Genomic DNA, 27,601 nt, shown 5'->3' with positions numbered 1-27,601 from the left:
GGTAGTAGATGGGTATTCGGGACACCACAAGGCAGTAATCCCCTCTCCCCATTGGTACAAGTTGTGACTGCCCCAATTACAAACTCATTGGAGACCCTCAAAAACTAAACGTCTACTAGGAACGTTCACCTTGCTTAAACCTCCCACCGATGCAGGACCTGGAGGACGACGCCCGGGTTCTCCGCTCACACGCCAAGGACAGGGAGAACTTCTTCTGGTTCTTCCATTCCTTCAGAAACGTCTGGAACAGGGTCAGGTCACTGGCCACATCGATGATAGTGAAGTCTTGTGAGCTGGATGGAGGTAAGGAGGACTCCTGAGACAACTGCAAAGAGAAGTCCTTGGCTATAATAGAGGCGTCTCTCATATCTTCCACCACCGCCACCTCCTTATCGTCAGGAATTTCACTTTGTGACCCAAATAAGTCGTCTGCATCCTGGGACAAGAAACTCAGGCTGCTCATAGATTCCAGTCTTGGCTTCTTGATGGCAGATCTCATGGAGGACATCCTTGAGGAGCTGGCACTTGGTGGTGTGGGGGGCACGAGGTCACTTCTGCTCTCAGGTCTGGAGCCAGGTTGACGGTCACTTTCCAAGGCAGGGATCGGGGTAGAATTACGGTTGGTCATATCTACATGACAGTCGGCTGAAGGAGTGTGAAGAACGTCTTCAGGATGTGGACAAGATGGTCTTTCTGTGCATAGTTGTTTTATATCTTGCTCAGTACTCCTCGAATCGGCAGCTCGGGAGTCACCGCTAGATTTGACATTTCTTGTGACATCTGGCCACTGATCAAGGAGATCTTCCATTCCTTGGGTCAAGCTAAAGGAGAGGTCACACCAGTCTGACCCAATCTTCTCCATCTCTGCATTGTCTACCATTTCCTTACTGTCCTGGTTCTTGACGTCTGGACCTGGAGAGTGTGGACTTGTGTGTTCTTCCAATATGGGAGGTTGTTCTACGTGATCTAGAACTTCAACCATCTGGAAGGAATCCAGCTGTGAGAACAGGATCGACCCTTCATCATATTTTACAGGCTGGATCTGAGGATCTGGGATTATATTTAAGGAATCAGGTGGCTTCTCCTGAGGAGGCTCCATTTCTTCCTTCAGGCCATCGGATGGAGGGGGAGGAGGATCGGGCTCTTCTAGTTTCGAGCAAAAGCCAAGGTCATCATTAAAGCTGTCGAATAGGAAGCTGTCGCTCATGTTCAGACTGGTGTCTCTCTCCTCATTATGTCCCTGATCATTGGCTTCGGAGGGGTCTTGTTTCGGAGGAGATGCTACATTAGTGTTCGGATCTGGACTGTTCTCTTCATTCTTCACCTGTGTGTGGCAGGACTGGAACAAGACCTGGAGTTGTGTGTCGGTGAGGGACATGTCACTTCCCTTCAGCCATGGACGTTCTGGGGTCCCTTTAGTCTCTGGGTTCTCGTTGGGTGGATCCAAAGATTCCTTTCCAGAGTTTTCCATCTCCCGATGTGCTTGGTCCTCAGTCTTCACATCTCCGATAAGTCCAGTCGTGGTTGGGTTCTGCCCATCGATGGATAAAGCAGCTGCCATTGTTGTATCTGAGACTTTCTGCTGTCCACATGTCACCTGCTGGAGAATTAACTTCTCAGTCTGAGTATCCAGTTGGAAACTGTCCTCGAAAGTCCTCGACCCCACATACAAGTCTGGAGAGTGGCAGCCGCTGGGAGAGGTCGGGGTGCACACAGTGGGGTCGGGACTTGCTGCAGAGGCTTCTGTGTTTTTGGGATTTGTCGTAGTGTTGAGATGAGTCGCCTCGGGACTATCGCTCCTCTCTGCTGAGGGATTGTCATCACCACGTTTTGGAGAGAGATCGACCACCAGGGCACGGGGAGATGGCAGCAGGGTTGGAGCTCTAAATAGGTGCGTGTCAGAGCCTTCCCCCCGTACATTACTGGGCACCACTTTTGTTTTTGGGGCAGGTGCTCCAGTTGTCTTGGCTTTGGATGGTGGATCTTCTACAGTGAGGAGCGGGCCATCTTGAGCATCCCCCGTTTCTTGGTCAGACTTCAGCTGATTAGCGCCAAAAGCAGCATCAGAAAGGTGGCCGCCATCTTGCCTTTTACTGCCCGTGGTCAATACTCCGCTGTCAGAGGTGTCCAGACTAATCTTACCATTACTACTGGTGGCCTCTCCAGCCCCAGGAGCCCGATCAGAAGAGTTTTCTAGAATATTCTCTTTACCCTTTGGTGCAATGCTTTCTGTACTCGGCTCCGGATGCCTGACGCACGTTGAACCCAAGGCCTGTGCCGCTGCCCCTTTACTCTGGGATTTTGCATTGCTATCAATCTTTGGTAAATTTTCACGCCCTTCATCCTCTGCGTTGGGTAAAGGGTTAATCTGTGAGCATTTCGCAGCAGAGGTCCCCGACTTCTCTCGCGGCTCAGACGTGGATTCAGAGCTGGTGTCGAGAGGAGAGCTGGGCTCTAGACTTGTATCCGGATTCCAGCGGATCCCCATCATGGCCAGGTCCTCCTTCAGCAGCCTCCGCGCCTCCTCCACTATTAGCTCGGCCGCCTCCCGCTCAGTCAGTCCTTTCTTCCCAGAAATCCAGATGCATCGTGCGGCTCGGCGCTCCTGCGCGGCCTCCTCGTCTTCATCTACAGCTCTGCGGGAACTGAGGAAATACGGGAAGGAAAAGGATGAGGAAGACAAGAAGCATACAATCCAAAAATTGCCAAATTCTATAAGTTTCTGCTGGTTTATCATCCGATCATCGCTCTATAGAGAAATACTATTCACAATTACAAATCAATCTGTTATATTTATGGTGCTGAGTTACGTCCTGTCTTATACTCCATTAACATCCAAAGCTGCAGTCACAATTCTGTTGTTACATTGTGAATTATATTGTAGTCACATCCAAAGCTGCACTCACAATCTCACTGTTATATAATGTCCTATATGGAGTCACATCCAAAGCTGTAGTTACAGCTCTGAAATACTGTAAAATCACAAATTGTACTCTAGCCACACCCGAAGCTGCATTCACAATCCTGCTGGCCTCCTGTTAAAGAAGTCCTCCTTTCTTAGAGCTGGTTAAAAATCTGACACCTGGGTGAGACTAATGGTCTAATATATGGGGCCACTATGAAGGACACAAATATGGGACCCAGAAGGGGTTTTCATATTTTAGATTCTTCCCCCTTTTGCACCTCTTGGCTTTCTCTCCATCAGCTTTATGAGGTGGTCACCAGGAATGGTTTCCATTTAACATCTGTGGCCTTGTCAAGAGTTACTTTGTGGGATTTCTTTCTTAATAATCACTTATACAGAGGTCGGACGGGTGCGTCATACAGTGTGTGACATTATATTGTGTGAGCCATTGGGAAGCATTATACTGTGTGAGAACCAGTGGGGAGCATTATACTGTGTGACCACCAGTGAAGAGCATTATACTGTGTGAGAACCATATTGTGTGAGCACCAGTGGGGAGCATTATACTGTGTGAGCACCAGTGGGGAGCATTATACTGTGTGAGCACCAGTGGGTAGTATTATACTGTGTGAGCACCAGTGGGGAGCATTATACTGTGTGAGCACCAGTGGGTAGTATTATACTGTGTGAGCACCAGTGGGGAGCATTATACTGTGTGAGCACCAGTGGGGAGCATTATATTGTGTATGCACCAGTGGGGAGCATTATACTGTGTGCGCACCAGTGGGGAGCATTATACTGTGTGCGCACCAGTGGGGAGCATTATACTGTGTGAGCACCAGTGGGGAGCATTATATTGTGTATGCACCAGTGGGGAGCATTATATTGTGTAAGCACCAGTGAGGAGCACTATACTGTGTGCGCACCAGTGGGGAGCATTATACTGTGTGAGCACCAGTGGGGAGCATTATACTGTGTGAGCACTAGTGGGGAGCATTATACTGTATGAGCACCAGTGGGGAGCATTATACTGTGTGAGCACCAGTGGGGAGCATTATACTGTGTGAGCACCAGTGGGGAGCATTATACTGTGTGAGAGCCAACAGGGAGCATGATACTATGTGTGAGCTATAGGGGGGCATTATATTGTGTATGGGGCCACTACAAAGCATTATACTGTGTGTAATAAGCCACTGATGGACATTATACCATGCATGTGTGGGGCGGGTCACTGGGGAGCAATATACTAATGTGGAGGCCACTGGGGAGCATTACATGGTGTGAGGACATATGGGGGAGCATTATACTAGGTGTCAGCACACACAAGGTCTCAGCACCTCAAGGAATTCCTTCAAGACTGTTGGAGAACCATTACAGGTGACAACCTCATGAAGGTGACAGAGAGAGTGCCAAGAGTGTGTAAAGCTGTCACCCAAGCGCCAGGGGGCGACTGTGAAAAATCTAAATATAACCATGTTCTGGACAAGACAAACATCCTCAGCTGTGATGCATTGTGGGAGATGTAGTGAATGCACACAAGAATGCAGCTTTGTAGGTGACTGGAGTATAAAACAGGAACTAAACTGAGATTCACAAGGTTATTCAGCAGATCCAAGCAGAAGCGCAGGCGGTGCGCTGACCTACAGGGAACAATATGGCGGTTCAGCTTCTAATTCATGTCACCAGCCCATAAGTGTTTTGTAAAATATGAAAATGAAATTCTGTGATTAATCTGGATTAGAGGATAATTCCGCACGTGCAGAAATGTACAAACCGCAGTCCCCTGACAATTACCAGCCGAGCCGTGGAGCTGCCCCTGTCACCGGAGACGCAGGATCGGAAGATTTTATTACAGCTGACCATCTGTAGCATCAACTACAGAGACCAAATCACATCAAAACTATCTCCATTATAAAGCTGTCGCCATACACATCCCTGTCACTGTAATTAACACTGCCAGGAACAGCAGCTGGAGGACTCCGGAGAGACAGAGCGCAGAGAACAGGGAGGGCGAGAGGAGGGCGGAACATTATCAACGGCCCCCGACATAGACAGGACAAGAGGAAACCAAAAGTCTTATCATAGGGGAGATAAAACCCCAACTCTGCAGATGGAGTAAAATGTATTATAGTAGTTATATCCTTGTACATAGGAGTAGTATTATAGTAGTTATATTCTTGTACATAGGAGGTAGTATTATAGTAGTTATATTCTTGTACATAGGAGGTAGTATTATAGTAGTTATATTCTTGTACATAGGAGTAGTATTATAGTAGTTATATTCTTGTACATAGGAGGCAGTATTATAGTAGTTATATTCTTGTACATAGGAGGTAGTATTATAGTAGTTATATTCTTGTACATAGGAGGTAGTATTATAGTAGTTATATTCTTGTACATAGGAGGTAGTATTATAGTAGTTATATTCTTGTACATAGGAGGTAGTATTATAGTAGTTATATTCTTGTACATAGGAGGTAGTATTATAGTAGTTATATTCTTGTACATAGGAGTAGTATTATAGTAGTTATATTCTTGTACATAGGAGGCAGTATTATAGTAGTTATATCCTTGTACATAGGAGGTAGTATTATAGTAGTTATATTCTTGTACATAGGGGCAGTATTATAGTAGTTATATTCTTGTACATAGGAGCAGTATTATAGTAGTTATATTCTTGTACATAGGAGCAGTATTATAGTAGTTATATTCTTGTACATAGGAGTAGTATTATAGTAGTTATATTCTTGTACATAGGAGTAGTATTATAGTAGTTATATTCTTGTACATAGGAGTAGTATTATAGTAGTTATATTCTTGTACATAGGAGTAGTATTATAGTAGTTATATTCTTGTACATAGGAGTAGTATTATAGTAGTTATATTCTTGTACATAGGAGTAGTATTATAGTAGTTATATTCTTGTACATAGGGGCAGTATTATAGTAGTTATATTCTTGTACATAGGAGGTAGTATTATAGTAGTTATATTCTTGTACATAGGGGCAGTATTATAGTAGTTATATTCTTGTACATAGGAGGTAGTATTATAGTAGTTATATTCTTGTACATAGGAGCAGTATTATAGTAGTTATATTCTTGAACATAGGAGTAGTATTATAGTAGTTATATTCTTGTACATAGGAGCAGTATTATAGTAGTTATATTCTTGAACATAGGAGCAGTATTATAGTAGTTATATTCTTGTACATAAGAGTAGTATTATAGTAGTTATATTCTTGTACATAGGAGCAGTATTATAGTAGTTATATTCTTGAACATAGGAGCAGTATTATAGTAGTTATATTCTTGTACATAAGAGTAGTATTATAGTAGTTATATTCTTGTACATAGGAGCAGTATTATAGTAGTTATATTCTTGTACATAGGAGCAGTATTATAGTAGTTATATTCTTGTACATAGGAGTAGTATTATAGTAGTTATATTCTTGTACATAGGAGCAGTATTATAGTATTCTTGTACATAGGAGCAGTATAGTAGTTATATTCTTGTACATAGGAGGTAGTATTATAGTAGTTATATTCTTGTACATAGGAGCAGTATTATAGTAGTTATATTCTTGTATATAGGAGGTAGTATTATAGTAGTTATATTCTTGTATATAGGAGGTAGTATTATAGAAGTTATATTCTTGTACATAGGAGGTAGTATTATAGTAGTTATACTCTTGTACATAGGAGGTAGTATTATAGTAGTTATATTCTTGTACATAGGAGTCAGCGCCGCACCTCCCATGAAGCGACTGCTTCAGGCAGCGCTATGTCAGGGCTCCAGGGAGGGCGGCATTTTTGCTTACCTAATCCAGTCCAGGACAAGCTGTCCTGGACTGGCTTGGCACCGAGCGGTGGATTGGGGAGGCCACTGGAGCAGCGCTGCTCCAGCAGCCTCCCCTCACGCTGAGGCAGAGAGCAGGTCATCTCCGTGCCTGCTCTCTGCCTGCGAACGCCGCTAAACCCGCACCCTTCACTTAGCCCCGCCCCCTCCTCCCGGGGGTTGGGGGGTGGTGGCTTTCTGTCGTTCGCCTCGGGCGGCGAAAGGGGAAGGTTCACCCCTGATAGGAGTAGTATTATAGTAGTTATATTCTTGTACATAGGAGTAGTATTATAGTAGTTATATTCTTGTACATAGGGGCAGTATTATAGTAGTTATATTCTTGTACATAGGAGCAGTATTATAGTAGTTATATTCTTATACATAGGAGGTAGTATTATAGTAGTTATATTCTTGTACATAGGAGTAGTATTATAGTAGTTATATTCTTGTACATAGGAGTAGTATTATAGTAGTTATATTCTTGTACATAGGTGCAGTATTATAGTAGTTATATTCTTGTATATAGGAGCAGTATTATAGTAGTTATATTCTTGTACATAGGAGGTCGTATTATAGTAGTTATATTCTTGTACATAGGAGTAGTATTATAGTAGTTATATTCTTATACATAGAGCAGTATTATAGTAGTTATATTCTTGTACATAGGAGGTAGTATTATAGTAGTTATATTCTTGTACATAGGAGTAGTATTATAGTAGTTATATTCTTGTACATAGGGGCAGTATTATAGTAGTTATATTCTTGTACATAGGAGGTAGTATTATAGTAGTTATATTCTTGTACATAGGAGGTAATTTTTATTAGTAAAAACAAAACAAAAATACATTACATTCCAGCAGAATTAATAACTAATTAATAATAATAATAATAATATAACATAAATCAGACATGTCTGTCAGATAACAAAAATGAGAATCACTTTAACTTAAGAGTCCATTGCTGGCAGGATAAAGAGGGGGAAAAAAAAAAAAATCCATAAATAAATGAACAGACTTATTTGCAGTGTGATCAGAGTATTCAGCAATCGATATATACATTTCTCCACAATTTTACATTATCAGACTTTTTTCTGACCTCCAGAGACTTTATCCACCTCAGTTCAGACATGATATATGTGACAGCGGTCATATGACGGAAGGGCTCTCTGTGTAGGGACACCTGGGTCCTCGTATGCCAGTGATAATATTTGATGACAGTAATAATAATATACAGGGTCTCCCGGTTAATGTCACCTATATTAGTTGGGATGCCATATATGATTTCGGGGTATTTGAGTGATTGTAATCGGGGAATTTTCAGCCTCCGGGATATTTCCTGCCAGATCTTTCGCCCTCCCCCGCACTCTGATATAAAATGTGCCATGGTCTCCTCCTGCTGACAACCTAATGGACATGCCCGATCTGTCACACTGAGATGCTTTAAGTTGCCTCTTACAAAAAGTTTCCCATGCAGAGATAGCCAGGCAATGTCAAAGAACTTTGCAGGGAGCCTCAGACCAGTGAGGAGCCTCAGACTATCCTGCAGGGTTATAGATGTACAGTCCCTCAATGCCGGCTGGAGACAATAGAAGGTCTTACATACCCTGGTGTATAGATCTCTCCTGGTCTTACTCACCAGATAGGTCTTTTCAATTCCCCATTTTTTCAGGCACCTTATGCCATAGTCCAGATACTGGGGGAGGTAGTCACGAGTCGATCGACCCCTCTTAAGGCTGCCGCCTCGCACCCAGGATTCTGCAAAAGGCAATATCCAATTCCTGATACTATTTACCCACAGGGAGCTGTTATCTGAGTCCAGGCAACCAAAATTTACTTTTAGAAACATGGAGTCAAAAAACACCCTTGGATTTAACATATCCAGCCCACCCTCTCTCCTCTGTAGGTAGGTTATCCCTCTTTTTACTGGGTTCAACCTGTTCCCCCACAAAAGTTGGAAGAACAGGCTAAAGAGCCTAGCGGAGAAAGATTCTGGCAAAGGAAAGACAACAGAGACGTACAAGAAGACAGGGACCAGGTAAGTCTTCAACATTTTAACCCTTTCTCTATAGGTCAGCCTCCAGTTCTTCCATCGCTGAACCTTTGCATTTCCGGATTCCAACTTTTCTTCCCAATTTAGTCTGCAATTATCATCCCTCCCGAATTTCACCCCAAGGATCTTAATATAGGAGGAGGCCTGGGCAAACTGCGGCAGATCAAATGTAGGACCAGTATGACCCGTCCAGAGAGCTTGACTCTTCTCAAGGTTGACAAGAGACCCGGAGGCCTCTGAGTAACTTCTGATGGCTGCAGACAACATCTCCACCTCACGAGGCTCAGATATCACCACAGTCACATCATCCGCGTAGGCAACAACTCTCAGGGGCAAGCAGTGGGGGACCGGCGCCCCCTGAAAATCACACTCCTGCAGTGACCTAAGAAACGGGTCTATGGCAAACACATACAGTAATGGACTCAGTGGGCAACCTTGTCTCACCCCTGCCTCAACCCTGAAAGCATCACCCTGCCAACCATTAATCAGAGGAAAGCTCTCCGCCTCACGGTACAAAGTTCTCAGCCAATCCACAAATTGTCCCGGAATACCGTACTTTGTCAAAGTCGCCCATAGATACTCATGGTCTACTCTGTCAAAGGCCTTAGCCTGGTCAAGACTCACAACATATCTCCCACACCTCAGAGCTTTACATCTCTCAAACATCTCCCTTATCGAGATAACTGCTCCAGAGATGTTCCGCCCTTTAACTGTGCCAAACTGTGAGCCTGCCAACAGTGCCGGGGACAAACAAACTAATCTAGAGAACAGAATTTTTGCAAGAATCTTCCTATCGACATTCAAGAGGGCAATCGGCCTCCAGTTCTTGATGTCACTAGGCTCTTTACCTTTAGACAGCAGGATCAGGGAGGACACTCTCATGGATGGAGGCATCAGGTGGTTTTCTACACTAGTTTTGTATACATCCACGAGAATTGGTGCCAAGAGGTCTCGGAATTTCTTATAGAACTCAGCTGTAATCCCATCTGGACCTGGTGCCTTCTTCAGATGTAACTTATCTATGGCCTCTTTCACCTCCTCCACTGTTAACTCTGCTGTCAAAGGAGAAAAGTCCAAATCATTAGTATCAGGACCTGGAGTTGCCTCCAAGAATTGAGCCACCTTCTCTCTATCCAAAACCTTCTTCTGAAACAAGTCAGCATAGTAAGTTCTCACCACCCCCAGGATACCCTCCCGAGACTCCTGTAACACACCCTGGGAGTCAGTGAGACCTGTGACCGATTTATTTGCCACCCGCTCCCTGCAATTCTCAAAAGGATCCGGAGCCCCTAAGGACCCATAATCCCGTTCAAGAACCAGGGATGTATACCTGCGGTACTGATACTGACTGATCTCAGATTTCAGCCGGTCAATCTTCTGTTGGTTATCCCCGCCCGCCGAATAGAGTGACTCTAATTCTTTCCGCAGCCTGAGATACTGGCTATACTTACTCTTCCCCTTCTTAACTGACAGTCTCCTTAAGAGGGATCTGATCTCCTCCTTGACATCCTCCCACCAGTCTGCCATGTTGTCATAAAACACCACTCTCTCAAGCTGGTTCTGAAATAGAGAGTGGACACAACTCCGGACACAGTCATCGTCCAAGAGGCTGGAATTGAGCTTCCATAGGCCTCTCCCAATATCAGGGCGTTTTGTGGAGCCCAAGCAAAAATACAAAGCCAGATGGTCAGAATAAGGGACTGTCTTTTCACTTTTCTCACTAACATGCTCAGCGGGACTGACCAGAGCTAAGTCTATCCGACTGCATCTACCAGCGCAGGAGTAAGTGAATTTTGGTTTCCTACCACCCTCAGTAAACACATCAGACAGACCAGCCTGTGAAATAATTCTGCTTAAGACCTTGCAGTCCCTGGTGAGAGGCCGACCAGTAGGTCTGTCACTGGATGACATGGTGGCATTGAAGTCCCCTGCCATGACTACCGGAACAGATGTAAACAAGTACTGCTTGACTTCATCAAACAGACGTGCCCTTTCCATCACCGACTGCGGTGGACCATAGATATTAATGAGTCGGAGCCTTCTGCCTCGGATGGTAACTTCTAAAACCAGGCACCTCCCCATCAGAACCTCAGTGAATCTGTGTATGGTGACATCAGGGGTGTTAAACAGTATAGAAACCCCGGCATAAGGTTCCACAGCCAGAGACCAGAAGGACGGGCCAGATTTCCATTCTCTCTCTGCTTCTCGTATTAGTCCTAAAGTATTTAAACGGGTTTCTTGTAAGAAATAGACATCGGCATCAAGATATCTCAGATGTTCATACACTGCGTGTCTTGTCCTCCTTGCTCGGATGCTATTCACATTACTAGAGATAACTTTAAGATAGAAACCTGCCATCAGAACAACTAGGAATATGAGAAACAGAGAGATGGGCCCCATTGTCATAGATCAGAGTCAGAGGTGTCCTGGTGACCAGCTGTTTCCATGTCTGATTCGGACTGCCCCTCATCTCGGTGGGGTCTCCTCTTATTGGGAGGATCGCCCTCTGGCTCCTCCTCATACTCCGCCATCATTCGTGAGAGTTCTCTGTCTAGTTCTGCTTCTCCGTCTGACTCTGATAGGACACTAAATCTATTCCCCGTTGCAGTGACCTCGCCTGCACTACTTACTCTCATCTTTGTAGGCTTTTCTACCGTGGTCCACTCACCCTCAGGCTTACGGCTGGCTTTATCCTTCTTCCTCCTTTTATTATTGTTGGATGATCGGGCAGGAGAAGAGACGACCACTGAGGGTTGTACAACCTGCTCGACAACCTCCATGGTCGTCTCAATGGGACCTGACTCGGCCTGGTCTTGGGTGGTATCACCTGTATGTGGTTGAGGCTCCGCCTCCGTGACTACTGACCCTGACAATAGCGCCTCCTCCTCCTCCTGTATGTCATCATCCGCTGCCAGCAAGTCCTCATCAGGGCTATCCTTACAGATGTTATGCCAGGCATCAGGACAATCTCTGTGGGGGTGACCGATCCGACCGCACAGGTTACACCTAATGTTTTGGCATGTGGCACTCACGTGGCCCATTTCATTACATAGGCTACACTTTACCATGGAGCATACACTGGCCACATGGCCGGCCTTCCCACACTTGAAGCACCGGCGAGGCTGACCCGCATAGAAGCAGATCCCTTTTTCTCGGCCTATAAAGAACGAATTGGGCAGATGTTGGGTTATGTTGTTCTGCTGACGCAACTTCACCAGGACCCTCCACCCACCGGTCCAGACCCCGTCTTCATCCCTGTTCTTACTAAGATCGGACATGAGGTCACAATGCCTCCTGAGCCAGATGACTATGTCCTGAGGGGGAACGGCTTCATTCCAAAATACAATTGTGACAGAGGCTGTATCTGGCCTAGAGATGGGGATGAAACTGAACTTATCCCAACCTTCCGTATCTCTCAACCTGGTGAGATTGGCCCAGAACCGGTCCAGATCAGACATCAGCTTAAAACTAACATCATACCCCTGGCGGTCAGGAAGGTTTATGACGGCCAGGATATCAGTCGGCACAAAGCCCATCTGGGTACATAGGAGCTCTCGGACCACAAACCTCCTATCCGGCAGATCCTCCTTGGCACCTCCGTGCCTAAACCTGACTACATTCCTCCTCCTGAAAGCCTGGCCTGTATAATTGGAGTTTGATGCAAAAGATGGAGCACCGCGGCTCCAGGCATTCCCTGAGGAGGTACGGCCGGATCCGCCATCTTGGCATGTTTGTGGGCGCTGTGTGGGCTGCTGAGCACCTGTACCATGTGGTTCTGCTACTGTGCGAGTATCCAGAGGGGGAAAGTCCTGCACACTGGACTGTCCTGTGTCCGCCCCACCATCAACCTCTATGTCTGCAATATCACCAGACTCCAGAGACTGGACTGCAGAGGGGTCTGACGCCATAGATAGTGAAGGAACCCCCCCAGAAACACCTTCCCCTGCTGGGCCGTTATCACATACAGGAATATCCATAATATCAGGCACATTAGTCAGACAATCAGCGGCAGCAGAGTCCTGCACAGCAGAGTCCATATTACCACTACAGTCAGCGGCAGCAGAGTCCTGCACAACAGAGTCCACAACCTGTAACCCCAAATATGTTACTCCCCCAGTACCTTCAGGTAAGAGTCCATAGTCCTGCTGCAATGACTTGTCTCCTGGGACTTGTGGTGTCTGCACAGCTGCTACTTCATTACCATTAGGCAGGGGTCCATGACCTGGTTGCAAAGTGCTGGTTGCTGGGACTTGTGGTGCCTTGCTGAGAACTGCTGCAGGTTTTTGCTGTTGCTGAACACTGGTCGCTTTCCCGTACAAATTCCCTTCCTTAAAAGGGAAACTTGCTGGCTGCAGAACTGGTTTTACATGGGACTGCTGGCTGCCACCTTGAGAGGGTTCAGACCCAGCTTTGGCACAAGGTGATGGTGACTTCTGGTATTCCTGGAACCGCTGCTGGTTTCTGTATGATTCTCCCACCGGTCCCATTTGCTCCAGTACAGTCTCGGTCTCCCGTACGTTCTCGGCGAGCTCTTTCGCCAGTGCGCTCAGCTTCCTGTCCAGTAACACCAGTTTCTCAGGGCAGGCAGACTTTTTTAGATTATACGCACATTCAATCTGTCTCTGCAGATATATTTTACTGGCCTTCAATGTCTCCAGTCGCTTGACCAGTGCTGGTATCTCATCTGCCAGGCGCAGTTCTGGTGCTCGCTCAGTAGCTGTGACAGTCTGTGCATTGTTGGAAAGCTTTGCAGGTTGGTTACCCCCAGTATGGCTTCTGGTTGGTGTAGCCTGTGATTTCTGACATGCTACGGCTGTTGTCACTGCCATGGGCCCACAATGTCCAGACTGGGGACTATGTCCCAGTTTATTTCCAGTGACTGTACTGCTGGTACCTTGAAGCTTCCCCGCTGGTCTCCCTTTGATCTCCTCCACTGCCTTCACTACATTTTTGTAGTTACCGCTTCCAGATCTTGTCCGCTCAGACCGTACCAATACAGACTGCTGCATGTTCTCCTGCATGGTCTGCTTCTCCAGGGATGTTCTCCTCTGTCTGCAGGAGGGTGGGGTGGACTGGACACCTGCAACCTGCAATGGAGTCTGCACAGGCTGCAAAGTTTGCTCCTTACATTCAACCATTTTGCTTGGTTGTTGCACCGTACTACTGCTTGCTTCCGTTACTTCTTCCTTTACAACTTTCTTCCCATCTTGGCTTGCTGCACTAGGACTGCTGACACACTGGACACGATTCCCATTACTGGGGACTTTAGGATTTCCATCCATTTTTTTAGTTGTCTGGGAATTGCTTCCCAGAGAAGGCCTTGGAGCCTGGGCCTTGGCAGGGGAACTTCCCCACCCAGGGCGGCCCCGCCCTGGGCTATCTCCAGACATCAGGAGCCTCAGGAGAGCTACAAAAACACGTCCTCACAGCTAGGAGGTAGTATTATAGTAGTTATATTCTTGTACATAGGAGCAGTATTATAGTAGTTATATTCTTGTACATAGGAGCAGTATTATAGTAGTTATATTCTTGTACATAGGAGCAGTATTATAGTATTCTTGTACATAGGAGCAGTATAGTAGTTATATTCTTGTACATAGGAGGTAGTATTATAGTAGTTATATTCTTGTACATAGGAGCAGTATTATAGTAGTTATATTCTTGTACATAGGAGGTAGTATTATAGTAGTTATATTCTTGTACATAGGAGGTAGTATTATAGTAGTTATATTCTTGTACATAGGAGGTAGTATTATAGTAGTTATATTCTTGTACATAGGAGCAGTATTATAGTAGTTATATTCTTGTACATAGGAGCAGTATTATAGTAGTTATATTCTTGTACATAGGAGTAGTATTATAGTAGTTATATTCTTGTACATAGGAGCAGTATTATAGTATTCTTGTACATAGGAGCAGTATAGTAGTTATATTCTTGTACATAGGAGGTAGTATTATAGTAGTTATATTCTTGTACATAGGAGCAGTATTATAGTAGTTATATTCTTGTATATAGGAGGTAGTATTATAGTAGTTATATTCTTGTATATAGGAGGTAGTATTATAGAAGTTATATTCTTGTACATAGGAGGTAGTATTATAGTAGTTATACTCTTGTACATAGGAGGTAGTATTATAGTAGTTATATTCTTGTACATAGGAGTCAGCGCCGCACCTCCCATGAAGCGACTGCTTCAGGCGGCGCTATGTCAGGGCTCCAGGGAGGGCGGCATTTTTGCTTACCTAATCCAGTCCAGGACAAGCTGTCCTGGACTGGCTTAGCACCGAGCGGTGGATTGGGGAGGCCACTGGAGCAGCGCTGCTCCAGCAGCCTCCCCTCACGCTGAGGCAGAGAGCAGGTCATCTCCGTGCCTGCTCTCTGCCTGCGAACGCCGCTAAACCCGCACCCTTCACTTAGCCCCGCCCCCTCCTCCCGGGGGTTGGTGGCTTTCTGTCGTTCGCCTCGGGCGGCGAAAGGGGAAGGTTCACCCCTGATAGGAGTAGTATTATAGTAGTTATATTCTTGTACATAGGAGTAGTATTATAGTAGTTATATTCTTGTACATAGGAGCAGTATTATAGTAGTTATATTCTTATACATAGGAGGTAGTATTATAGTAGTTATATTCTTGTACATAGGAGCAGTATTATAATAGTTATATTCTTGTACATAGGAGCAGTATTATAGTAGTTATATTCTTGTACATAGGAGTAGTATTATAGTAGTTATATTCTTGTACATAGGAGTAGTATTATAGTAGTTATATTCTTGTACATAGGAGTAGTATTATTGTAGTTATATTCTTGTACATAGGAGTAGTATTATAGTAGTTATATTCTTCTATACAGGGAAGAATGTTACATAGAACATGACATAGTATCCAGGATTATCTACTGACTCAGCAGATGGGTTTATCACCTCTTAAAGGGCACTGCGTTCTTCAGGGCTGTCTCCACATCACTGACATTTCCTCTTGCTAGCTCGCTGACAGTAATGAATCCGGCATTGTACAGCGCTCTCGCCCTCTGAGCATTCAGCAGATCCAGGCGGACCAGGTCACACAGCTCTCGCTGTACACCAAATGTCAGTCGGCTCTGGAACTGAGATAGAAGAAGCTCCATATTGTGCCAACCCAAGCGATTACTGAAAACCGTCACCATACCTGAAAGACACAATGCAGGTGACACATTGTAACAAAGCACAGCTGTCATAAGTATTATCACAGTATTTTATAGGATGCTATACAGACAGCCCCAAACAGGACAAATTCAGCTCTGCTACATGGTACACTATGACAATTGCTTTACTATACCGCTGACAGTCTCTTTCGCTCCTAGCTCACCTGCGTAGGTAGCGGCGGACTGCTGCAGGGACTGGAGCTGGCCGCGGCTGCAGCCATACTTTTTGGATAATTCTGACAATGGGACTTCACTGATTAAATCCAACAGCACCAGACTGGTGTAGAACCTGGGGGGAAAAAACACACAAACAAACTAAGGAGGAGTCTAGAAGAGAGTAAGACAGGTAACGTGCAGGAGGAGGAGAGGGCCGCACCACACACTGTCACGTCCAGGGAGCGGCGGTGTCCTCAGTGCCAGTCAGCTCCCGCACAGCAGATAGTCAGTGTGTCTGTAATGAAGCCTCACCTCTTATGGATGGCGATCTGCCGATGCTGTCGGTCATTCCTAGCGATGATTTTCCCCTTTACAGACCGGGCCAGGAAACCTTCCTCAATCCCCACCAGCTCGGCCACACGTTTCATGGACACAGAGAGCTTCTCCCACAGACAGAAGAACTGGTACCAGTCGATGGTGGCCCACTCCTCATATACTGGGGTGACCTGAGCCGACGCAAGACCACAGAGTCAATAATAGATGGCGGATGGACAGGACGCTCTCTGCAGGGTCATGTGATCACTTACCAGATAAAGGATGTGCAGGTCGTTCTCCAGGACAAAGCCCTTCATCGCCCTCTGGAGATCTGCAAATATCCCCAGAGCCTCGGAGGGCGACAGCGAGGAGGACAGGGTGGCGGAGCCGAGCTTTGTGGGGCGATAAACCTCGACTGTCAAGAGAGACGACAGAAAGGAAACCATCAGCTGAACCTGGGCTTTGGTGTTATCACACTGGTCCAAAATGATTCCATGCAGGGCATTTACCCCTAAAGCCTGGTCCATATCAAGTCCTGTGCCCACCCCAGCAGGGGCCCCACAGTCATTACCTTTGCATTCGTCCCGCTCCTCCTCCACCATCTGTATGAACTCGTTCCTCAGCAGCCAGTCCACACACGCCTCAATGGCCCCGTGGTCCCTCCGCTCCGGATCCCCATCGTCTTCTCTCAGAGATGCAGCCAACAGGGTACATGAGGCGTAAATCTGGACATCACTGGGCGTGTCTGCCACCCCGCCAACTATGATCTAAGTACAAACCAGAATCAGCCGTTACTCATCGTCCTCTCTGTCCTGTCATTCTGGGGGTAATGTCCGATATGGTGCCCATAGGGTGTATCATCCTGGATATCAGAGCCTAGAAGGTGACCGGCACACAGGATCCTGGTGCAGACTAGTGTCTAATAGTGGTGCTCAGGCATTATACGGGGCCAGGAGTCACCTGCCCCAATGCCCTGCACTGCATAGTACACAGACCAGACGTCCCCCCGAAAAGCTGATCCAGGGGCTGCTCTGGGGTCTGAATTAATGGGTGGTTGGCCAAGTTATCCCCAATCCATATATCATAGAGTATGACATGGAGATCAGTGGGGGTCCGACCACTCAGTGCCACCACTCATGAGAGCCAGGGATTTTTGTTCCCAGTTGTGAATAGCGCAGAGATTGGGCAGAGTGAATGGCGATTGGGCAGAGTTCGCTCCACTCCATTCATTTAGCCAAGGTGCAGTGCTCAGCTACGTCCACACTGCCCAATCACTATTTAGTACGGGGCACCAAAACTCCCCAAACAAGGGAACACTTGGCCAGATGGGAAATCCTTTAATTTAGGAGACTTCTGGGGTCTGCATTAATTTCGGGCTGTAATGTAGGGTCATGTAAATATAGGGGGGGGGTCACACTTTACCCAGTACACACCACATTATCACTTCTCACCTCCAGTATCGCCCGGATCATGCTGCCCGTCACTCCGGCCCCTTCTTTTTGCAGGAGACAGCTCTGCACCGGCTTCAGAGACCCCTGCAGTAAACTGATGCCCTTTGACCTCTCCACCGCCTTACATACGAGGATACTTTCCCCTGCAGAGGACAGAAGCGGAGACCGGCCCTTCCTGTCTTATCTGTGTGCAATGAGACGCTCTGCAGATTATTACATCCTTCTGTTATTTCCGTCACTCACCTTCCGTGTCGACCCCTTTGCGGCCGGCTCTCCCCGCCATCTGTTTATAGGTCAGGATATCCAGGAGGCGGCCATTAAATAGAGGGGTCCTAATGATGACCCGTCGAGCTGGGAGGTTGACCCCGGATGACAAGGTGGAGGTTGCAGCGAGGACACGGACAATGCCCTGCCGGAAGGCGCCTTCTATCACATCGCGCTCATCAAAGGTCAGCCCTGCAGACACACAAAGGACGTATATACAGGAAAGAAGGAAAACGGGCAAGACCAGAACCAATCAGGAGTAACAACGGGAAGTACCGGCATGATGAAAGGCCACACCCCAGGGAACGGTGCGCCCAAGTATGGAGTCCAGGCCAGCCGGACATCGCTTCAGCTGACCCATCACGTCCTGTATGCCATCCTTGTCCAGGACCACGGGGGCGACGCTCGGATCCAATCTGCCATCTAAGGAAACACTGACAACTCAGGAACACACTGACAACTATAAGTCAGGACACAGAGTAATGCACGGCAACAGGGAACATTTATTACTGGTAGATTTATAGGTGAAAATTTCAGAAAAAGAATCGTCTTAAATTTCACAATTTAAATTCTGAAGAATGGGATTATGGTGCCACCTAATGGACACTTTGTGAATGACAGCTCCAAGGACTCAGCCTCCTGCACCGCATCTTTGCCTGCTGTCAGTAAACATCCTGAGCTAATACTTCTCACAGCTGAGGATTTGCTACAATATATCCAGGCTAGACAATCCTTTATGAAGATCAGTCTGTAGACTGGTACAATGTAACATAACCTGCGGGTAATGCCACGTGAGACAGAACAGCCCTCATATGTGCCCCATTTATGATGAGAACCTCCTCGTCTTACCCGCTGCCTCCTGCATCGCCCGCTGATACAGGTTGTAGAACTCGCGGGCGATGGTATCTGCCAACTTCTCACACCAGTTCTTGGATGGACAGAAGATTAGGATGGAATGGCCGCCCTGGACCGTCTCATAGCACAGGCTGACAATATGGTCGTCATCCCCCTGTCAGAAGAGGAGACATGAGTGAGAATCAATGTAAGATCACCCCAACACCCCCTGCACAGTGTGCACATCATGTGTCACCCCTCCCCGACATTATATACACCCCCCACCACACAATATGTGTCACCCACTCCCCAATATTACACCCCATTTCTGACCTTCACATGTAGTAAGGGCTCAAACTCCCGCACCGGGGTCATGGAGGAATCGTAGAAAGTTTTGCTGATTTTGACTTGTTCCTTGAGGGGGACAGGACGGAAGTCGGTGTGGTAGAGCTCAGCACTGAGCCAAGATGCCAGCAGGCTGAGATTGGGCAGGGTGGCGCTCATCCCCACAATCTGCACCTCGTGCCGGGAGGCGCTGGAGTCTTTCTTCCTACAAATTGATTAGAATGGTATTCAATACCAGCAGTGACCACACAGAACATGGAGGCGCTCTCCGCCCCGGGATCATCTGATAATAAACCACTCACTTGGCCGCAGTTTTCTGAGTCACATACTGGATCTTGGTGAGGAGAAGCTCCAGCAGATAACCGCGGTGCGAATCCCCCAACATGTGCAGCTCGTCTACCACCATCATGCCTGCAGGAAGAGGCCACAACACCCATCATCATCATCATCTGTACAAGGTGAGATTCCCCTTCCCCTCAGGTAGCAGAGCTCAGTACACACCAAGCAAATCGATCCTGTTCTCTTCGATCAGTCGGTTCACCAGACCATTTGCTTTCTCGATGGTGCAGACAGCGACATCCAGAGAGGTGAAGCCCCCGGCCGGAGCGGAGCTGCCCATGTACCCGCCGACCCGAACACCGACCTCCTGGAACAGGTTCTGGAAGACAAGAAGTTACAGAAAGTCATGAAGTAAAGCACCTCCTGATCTGTAGGGGTCCAGCACATAGCCTGGCACCTCCTGATCTGTAGGGGCCCACATAGCCTGGCACCTTCTGATCTTCAGGGGCCCAGCACCTCCTGATCTGTAGGGGCCCAGCACATAGCTTGGCATCTTCTGATCTGTAGGGGCCCAGCACATAGCTTGGCATCTTCTGATCTGTAGGGGCTCAGCACATAGCTTGGCATCTTCAGGGGCCCAGCACCTCCTGATCTGTAGGGGCCCAGACATAGCCCAACACTTCCTGATCTCTATGGATCCAGCATAGCCCGGCGCCTCCTGATTTTTTGGCATCCGGCATAGCACAGCACCTTCTGATCTGTAGAGGCCCAGCATAACCCGGCACGTCCTGATCTCTAGGGGCCCAGTACAGCTGCTTATAACCTCTAGGGGGCAGTACACCCTCGTATTATGAGGGCATACTGGCTTTAGGACGATGGTCTGCTCCTGTTACCTGCAGGTAGAAGGTCTTTTCTTTGGCTACAGAGACAAATGGCAGGATGAATATGGCTTTCTTGCGCGTCTCCAGGACTCTCTTCAGGATGAGCAATTCAGCCACCAGAGTCTTCCCGGCACTTGTTGGAGCTGAGGAGAAATGTGAGGTCAATGGCCTGTGCGGGACCGCCACATACATAGCAATCCCCTATAACATGGCCGCCACATCCAGAACAATCCCCTATAACATGGCCGCCACATCCAGAACAATCCCCTATAACATGGCCGCCACATCCAGAACAATCCCCTATAACATGGCCGCCACATCCAGAACAATCCCCTATAACATGGCCGCCACATCCAGAACAATCCCCTATAACATGGCCGCCACATCCAGAACAATCCCCTATAACATGGCCGCCACATCCAGAACAATCCCCTATAACATGGCCGCCACATCCAGAACAATCCCCTATAACATGGCCGCCACATCCAGAACAATCCCCTATAACATGGCCGCCACATCCAGAACAATCCCCTACAACATGGCGGACTACACTTACCAGAATACACCAGGTTCTTCCCTCCCAGCACCCGGCCCTGCATCAGACACTCCGCCTGCCACTCAAACATCTGCAGCACCCCCAGGCTGGCGTACTTGTCCAGGACGGCCCTGGGCAGCCCCCAGCTCTCCAGCAGCAGCTTGTCCGCCAGCTCAGCCGGCGCCGCCATGTGGAGTCCTTGTCCTGTGAGGACGTCAGACACGTGAGAAGTCCATTTACATCATCTATAATAAGTGACCCCCTCCCCCATCAATGTCCCACCATATTCACCTGTGGCAGACAGACTGCCGTCCAGCAGCGAGCGCTCCAGACCAGAGGGGGGCGCCAGCACTGACACGGAGAGGTTGGCGCTGGCGCTTTGCTGCTGCCTGCTGCGCTTCTCCAGGATGGACGCCTGCTGCCCGGGGCTGAACAGGATGTAGTCCTTGTTAGAGCTGGACATGGCGGCGCTGGTATCCGCCAACCCCCCCGTACCCCGGAGTCGTGGTGAAGTCCTGCTGTTCGGCGGTCGGGGCTTGCGGTGTGTATGGAGAGCGACTTTCTTAGATCTCGAGGGACTTGCAGAATCCTCGGAGCCCGGGCTGGACAGGGAGCGCGGCCGGACACGTTTGCGCCTGTTGTGGGGTCCCAGGACGCCTTTAGTGCTCGCCGCCGCCGCCATCTTAGGATCATTTTCCTTAGCTGTTACTCCCCCAAACAAGATGGTGGCCAGGCTGGCCTTTGTAGTCGGTGCTTGGTGCGGTTTCTGCATCGTGACGGTTTATTATCCACTTAGCGCAGCGTATGGCGGGCGGTTACTTCTCACATCACTGTGGAAACTGCAGTTTATAAGCCGCATCTTCAGACTCAGTCCCCTTGTGTGAGGAGGACGTAATATCAGGACGCACGACCCCCGACATGGCCGAACCTGCGGAGAACACAAGAAGATTTGAGAATACGGAGCGAATAGCCGCCATCTTGGAGTGACAAGTCGCTATAGCAATGGTCTGCAGCCTGGGGGTCTCCAACTGTGGCAGAACTACAACTCCCAGGCTCTGGCTGTCAGGGCATGCTGGGACTTGTAGTATTACCACTGCTGTAGTAGTGACGTCATCAGTGGACTGAACCACCTTCACTGAGTCAGCTCCCTCCACCTCCCGCATACAATGGTCTGCCCCGGTTCTTACCCCCTCTTCCTCCTCCTCTCCCCGTTTCCCCGCATCAGACTCCTCGGGCCGGAACCGCAGCCCTGACAGGTTTGAACTACGCGCGCCGGTACACGTCATCACCGCTGCGACCCGCTGACCGCGCCGCCGCCATCTTTGTTGTGGGCAGCAACTTCATACAGTGGGTTGATTAACCCATTCCATGAGAGTTTTCCTTCTCAGCAGCTACAGGGTTAATGAGACCTCCTCTGATAGTCATTGTATATCCCTTATGTGGCATAATATGTGGGAAATAACTACAAAACGGGAGAAAGGGGGGGAGGGGGGAACTAACTAAATCTTCATCAGCCTGCAAAGGGTTAACCTGTAATGAGGTCAGCTGATCCCTATGTTATAACCAGGCAGTAGGGAGTGAGGGAGCAGTCAGCTGTTCTGGGCTCAGGTGAGTGGTAGGGGGTCACTGACAACCGGATAGTGTGTGCGGTCTGGTGGCTGCAGAGTTGTCAGTCAGTCAGTCAGTCAGTCAGTATGGATGGCCTTCCTATGGTTGGGGTGGAGGCTGAACCAAAACATTGGAGGGGGGAAAAAAACCTGGCACATCTGTCCTATATGTGGGGAGCAACACGACAAAAACATAACCGGCACCCTCTGATATTATAGGTATTGTGTCTGTATAGTCTTATCACTATGGAGAGAGACTTGGCATCTTGTCCATGTTTGAGGGGTATAGGCCATCTGTGTCTTCTTGTATGTCAGCGGTTCCCTCCCCTTTGAACTGTGGGCTGTCTGTGGTTATGTCCTGTACTTGTCTGTTCCCCTATCGGCAGTGTGACCTATTAGCTGATCATCAGCAGTATCTGGGTTATACTCCAGAGCTGCGCTCACTATTCTGCTGGTACAGTCACTGTGTACATATATTACATTACTTATCCTGTATTATACTCCAGAGCTGCGCTCACTATTCTGCTGGTACAGTCACTGTATACATACATTACATTACTTATCCTGTATTATACTCCAGAGCTGCGCTCACTATTCTGCTGGTACAGTCACTGTGTACATACATTACATTACTTATCCTGTATTATACCCCAGAGCTGCGCTCACTATTCTGCTGGTACAGTTACTGTGTACATACATTACTTATCCTGTATTATACTCCAGAGCTGCGCTCACTATTCTGCTGGTACAGTCACTGTATACATACATTACATTACCTATCCTGTATTATACTCCAGAGCTGCGCTCACTATTCTGCTGGTACAGTCACTGTGTACATACATTACATTACTTATCCTGTATTATACTCCAGAGCTGCGCTCACTATTCTGCTGGTGCAGTCACTGTGTACATACATTACTTATCCTTTACTGTATGTACATAGTGAGTGCAGCTCTGGAGTATAATTCAGGATGGTACACAATGTATACTGAGCCCTCCTCTGTTAATATTCCTTAATTCTGTACAGAAGTTCTCATAAAGGTGATGGTTTCCAGTCTCTTTAGGTTCGGTCCCTTCTGCATAAACAATGGAGCAGAAATTCTACGAGAACTTTTGGTTTCCCTCCAGTCCCAAAGACAACAGAAAGAAGGTGCACTACAGGTAACTAGAGGAATATTCCGGCTCCATATAGGAGGATCTCTATATATCTCTGCTGTCACACTATAAGATCTTTCCTTGTTTCCTCCCAGTGGATTGGTCGTGTTCTGGCCTCACAGCTGTAGGGCTTGGTGCAATGCAGGTGTATAGTAACGCACCCTGCTGCTGTGTCCATCTTATCTTTCTGCCAGGCACTAGTATGCAGTGATTTACCCCTGTTCTCCTCTCTGCAGACACGACTGCTGTGACCTGATGGGGATGTCCAGGCAGCGGGTACTGGGCCACTCTCCATACAGAACGCCCGTCCATGACTGTGTGAAGCTGCTGGAAGAGGTGAGGCCTTGCGACCACTTATTTATAGTGAAGGAAATAAGTATTTGCTCCCATGCCAGTTTTGTACATTTGCCCACTGACAAAGACATGAACAGTTTATAATTTTAAGGGGAGGTTAATTTTAACAGTGAGAGATAGAATATCAAAAATAAAATCCAGAAAATCACATTGTATAAGTTTTTTTTTTTTTTTTTTTTTTTGTAAATTTATTATCATTTTTCGGAGAGAAATAAGTATGTGACCCCTCCGGCGAACAAAACTTAATTCTTGTTGGTAAAACCCTTGTTGGCGCTCAGCAGTCAGACGTTTCTTGTAGTTGATGATGAGGTTTGCGCACATGTCAGACACGTCAGGAGGAATTTTGGTCCGCTCCTCTTTGCAGATCATCCCTAAATCATTAAGATTTTGAGGTTGTCACTTGGCAACTCCATAAGTTTTCTATGGGATTAGGGTCTGGACACCGGCTAGGCCCCTCCATGACCTTACTGGGCTTCGTTTTGAGCCACTCCCTTGTTGCCTTGGCTGTATGTTTTGGGTCATTGTCCTGTTGGAAGACCCAGCCATGGCCCATATTTAATGTCCTGGCGGAGCTAAGGAGGTTGTCACTCAGGATTTTACGGTACATGGCCTTATCCATTTCCCCATTGATGCAGTGAAGTAGTCCTGTGCCCTTAGCAGAGAAACCCCCAAAACCTAATGTTTCCCCCCTCCATGCTTGGTAGTGGGGTCGGTGTTCTTTGGGTCATAGGCAGCATTTCTCTTCTTCCAAACACAATGAGTTGAGTTAATGCCAAAGAGCTCAAGTTTTCTCATCAAAATCAGCAAGGGATCAAATATTTATTTCCTTCCCTGTACGCTGCAGATCCTTCAGTATATGTCATGTTCATCCACATCCCGTATCTCAGCTTCTTACAGATTGTGGCTCTGCGCGGGCGGCTCCCTTGTCCTGTAGATGTCAGGCGTCTTCTCTGCAGGATTCCTGCTCTCTGGCTCTGGTTTTCTCCCCGATGTTCCAGATACTTGCCAGGTGTCACGAGGAGGAGCAAAGGCACAGAGCAGCCCTGGAGTGAGTATAATGGATAACACTGTAGTACTTCATCATGCGACTAAGTTTGTGGCCCCCATTATCTCGCTAACCTTGATCTTCCCATACACAGATCTCCCTTCCAGCTGTTACGAGGTCTGTTCCTGCAGCTGGATATGATGCGTTGCTGGAATAAGTTGGTGACGGTGCTGCCGCGGCTCCAGGATCTCCTAGAGGTGAATGTGTTTTACAAAGGAAAAAGATGATGGGCACATGACTGCTGCCCTAGGGAAAGCCCAAATCTGTCCATACACTGCTCCTGGCTGTCAGCTGAGCGGCCATGTTTTCTGACTCTTCGGACCAGTAGGACTTCTAAGACCAGAAAAATCAGCATGTTGGTATCCGTCAGTCTGACTCTGCTTTTCTTTTTACATTGGAGAGGGTTGGGTTTAGCGGGCATTAAAGGGGATTTCTGGGAGGAGGGGGAGGGGCTCCAGGTGAGTCACAAAGTTAAATGCCACACATCTACCCCCCCCCCCTTCCGCCTTCAACACTGGCTGGGCCACAGTGCAGAGTCTCAGGTGACGTCACTGCCGATGCATCACAGGTCCCCATCAGATGGCCAATTTGTGTGTTGTTTTGTTTTGTTTTTTTTTTTTTTCCTTCGTTATTCTCAGAAAATCCCTTGACGATCTCAGTGCCAGGCTCCTGTTAATCCAATATCAGCACTCTGGTCAGCACCCTCTTATGTCTGGTGAAATCTCTCCTTACTGACAGTTTCCCTTGCAGGTGTGCTCTAGTGTGTTGGTCCCGAGGCCGCAGAGCATGTGCCTGTCCTGCAGAGGGTGCCAGGCGGTGGAGTCGGAGGTCAGTGGGGGTCACTTCTGTACTGGCGTTGCTTGCTCTTTAATAGTTCTGACACCTCATTGTACATTTTGGGCTGTGTCCCAGTATGAAGCCTCTTCTCCAATCTGGGCCCAGATAATGGGATCTGAGATTTATTGTTCTAATGCCCCAAATTTGAAGCTGAAATGTCCTGGTTCCTTCTCAGGTGTCTCCAGACAAAAGGCAGAAATGCAGCAGTCGTCGGGCGGTGCGTCGGAGGTTGGAGGAGCGCAGACACTCTATAGACCTACATGGTGAGGATATGCCTGATACCTTGGGGGTCTCCTTGTCAGGAATACAGGGGTCCCAGCAGTGATCTGTTCTGTCTCCAGCAGACTGTGTATGTGATCTGGAGCAGACTGGCGACCTATCAGAGAAGGAAGAGCGATTTGACCAGAGACAGAAACCGGTGAGTGGCAGCAGCACTGCCCATCTACCCCACTGATGTCCAGAGTGCTAACAGACACTTTTACCCTCACCAGGGTCTTCTGGGCTCAATCCAGCAGCTGAAGAATTCTCTGAAGAAGGATTTGGAGACTCATCAGCTCTATCTCCGGGCTATGGGGACCCGACTGAGCGGCCTGGAGCGTCGGGCACGAGATGTCACCAGACACCTGGAGAGAGCCAGTAAGTGAGGGCGACCATGCACTACGCTCCCATCATCCTTTGTCTGTCCTATACATCTCTAGGTCTGATATCTCCACTACTCGTACCTTGGTCTTATGATTGTTCTTCTATGACACAGATCTGGAGCTAGAAGCCATTAAACAAGGAAGCGTTACCCTGAAGACTCTGGTGGACCAGCAGATCTCCTCTTGTCCTGATGCTGAAGACTTGGAGGATTATGAGGATATTCTGCGGGAAGCATGGCAGCAGAGCAGGCGGGCGGGGAGGAGCGAGCATCCTGTATGTAGACCCATAAACTTGGCATAGGCCTGAACTATATTGGGTCAGAACCGCTTACACTTTAGATCTTCTCATCCCTTCAGGAATCTTACAGAACAAATGAAACTGTCCGCAGCAGTGCCAGTGAGTATCCAGCAGGTGGCGTCGGTGTCCACCAGAGGGAGGAGCTACAGACCTGTCAGCGCCATGTCAGTGTGAGTATGCGGCGGGGGGGGGGCGGCGCAAGGTACGGGCCAGTGCAATTTACTATAAAACATAAGTAAAGGACCGGAGACTGTCGCAGTGATCTTTATTCTGACGTCTTGGAATTTATTAGATCTCTGCTTTCTGCCAGTGAATGGCACTTGGTGGGCTGAAGACCCTCACAGGTTTTTCTTGAGTACTGCTGTGACTTGTAGTCCTCCAGCAACCAGGTCTCTAGGATTTGCCACCTGAGATCTTTCACATATTTCCTCTCCAGGTTCTCATACAACAAATAACACGGCAAATTAACCAAATGGAGAGCGACATCAAGTTTACATCAAAGCAGCGCCAAAGTACAAGATAGCGAGGACTCGGAGCGCCATCATCATCATCTCTTCTGTATTCTGAGATAAAAAGAGAATCTCCAAATGTAATTGTTATATGTAATAAAGTTATTTATTAACCGCATAAATCTCG

At 47.6% G+C, this 27,601-nt stretch overlaps 2 protein-coding genes across 2 annotated transcripts in view; one reads left to right on the top strand and one right to left on the bottom strand.

Moving 5' to 3' along the window:
* POLQ (DNA polymerase theta) overlaps positions 1-21,800 on the bottom strand; it is a 29,097-nt gene extending 7,297 nt beyond the window's left edge. Inside the window, exons 1-16 of the mRNA XM_075263335.1 lie at positions 21,320-21,800; positions 21,050-21,232; positions 20,506-20,636; positions 19,835-19,991; positions 19,636-19,744; positions 19,322-19,538; positions 19,004-19,163; positions 18,431-18,577; positions 18,134-18,346; positions 17,891-18,033; positions 17,011-17,206; positions 16,712-16,854; positions 16,437-16,630; positions 16,133-16,257; positions 15,709-15,952; positions 130-2,645 (exon numbers count right to left, since the gene is read on the bottom strand). Coding sequence (XP_075119436.1) covers positions 130-2,645; positions 15,709-15,952; positions 16,133-16,257; positions 16,437-16,630; positions 16,712-16,854; positions 17,011-17,206; positions 17,891-18,033; positions 18,134-18,346; positions 18,431-18,577; positions 19,004-19,163; positions 19,322-19,538; positions 19,636-19,744; positions 19,835-19,991; positions 20,506-20,636; positions 21,050-21,232; positions 21,320-21,800 — 5,359 coding nt within the window. The remainder of the gene's footprint in view (positions 1-129; positions 2,646-15,708; positions 15,953-16,132; positions 16,258-16,436; positions 16,631-16,711; positions 16,855-17,010; positions 17,207-17,890; positions 18,034-18,133; positions 18,347-18,430; positions 18,578-19,003; positions 19,164-19,321; positions 19,539-19,635; positions 19,745-19,834; positions 19,992-20,505; positions 20,637-21,049; positions 21,233-21,319) is intronic.
* Positions 21,801-25,078: 3,278 nt separating this feature from the next.
* Positions 25,079-27,498, top strand: LOC142194296 (uncharacterized). The gene is made up of 9 exons (XM_075263337.1): positions 25,079-25,192; positions 25,284-25,386; positions 25,940-26,017; positions 26,202-26,289; positions 26,371-26,444; positions 26,518-26,662; positions 26,781-26,941; positions 27,025-27,135; positions 27,402-27,498. Exons 1-9 carry the CDS (start codon positions 25,134-25,136, stop codon positions 27,486-27,488), a joined length of 906 nt encoding a protein of 301 aa, XP_075119438.1. The 5' UTR covers positions 25,079-25,133; the 3' UTR covers positions 27,489-27,498.
* Positions 27,499-27,601: the final 103 nt, after the last annotated feature.

The sequence above is a fragment of the Leptodactylus fuscus genome, chromosome 2 (assembly GCF_031893055.1).
Source record: "Leptodactylus fuscus isolate aLepFus1 chromosome 2, aLepFus1.hap2, whole genome shotgun sequence".
NCBI lineage: Eukaryota > Metazoa > Chordata > Amphibia > Anura > Leptodactylidae > Leptodactylus > Leptodactylus fuscus.
Note: the sequence above shows the minus strand (reverse complement) of the source record. Positions and strands in the feature narration are given on the sequence as shown.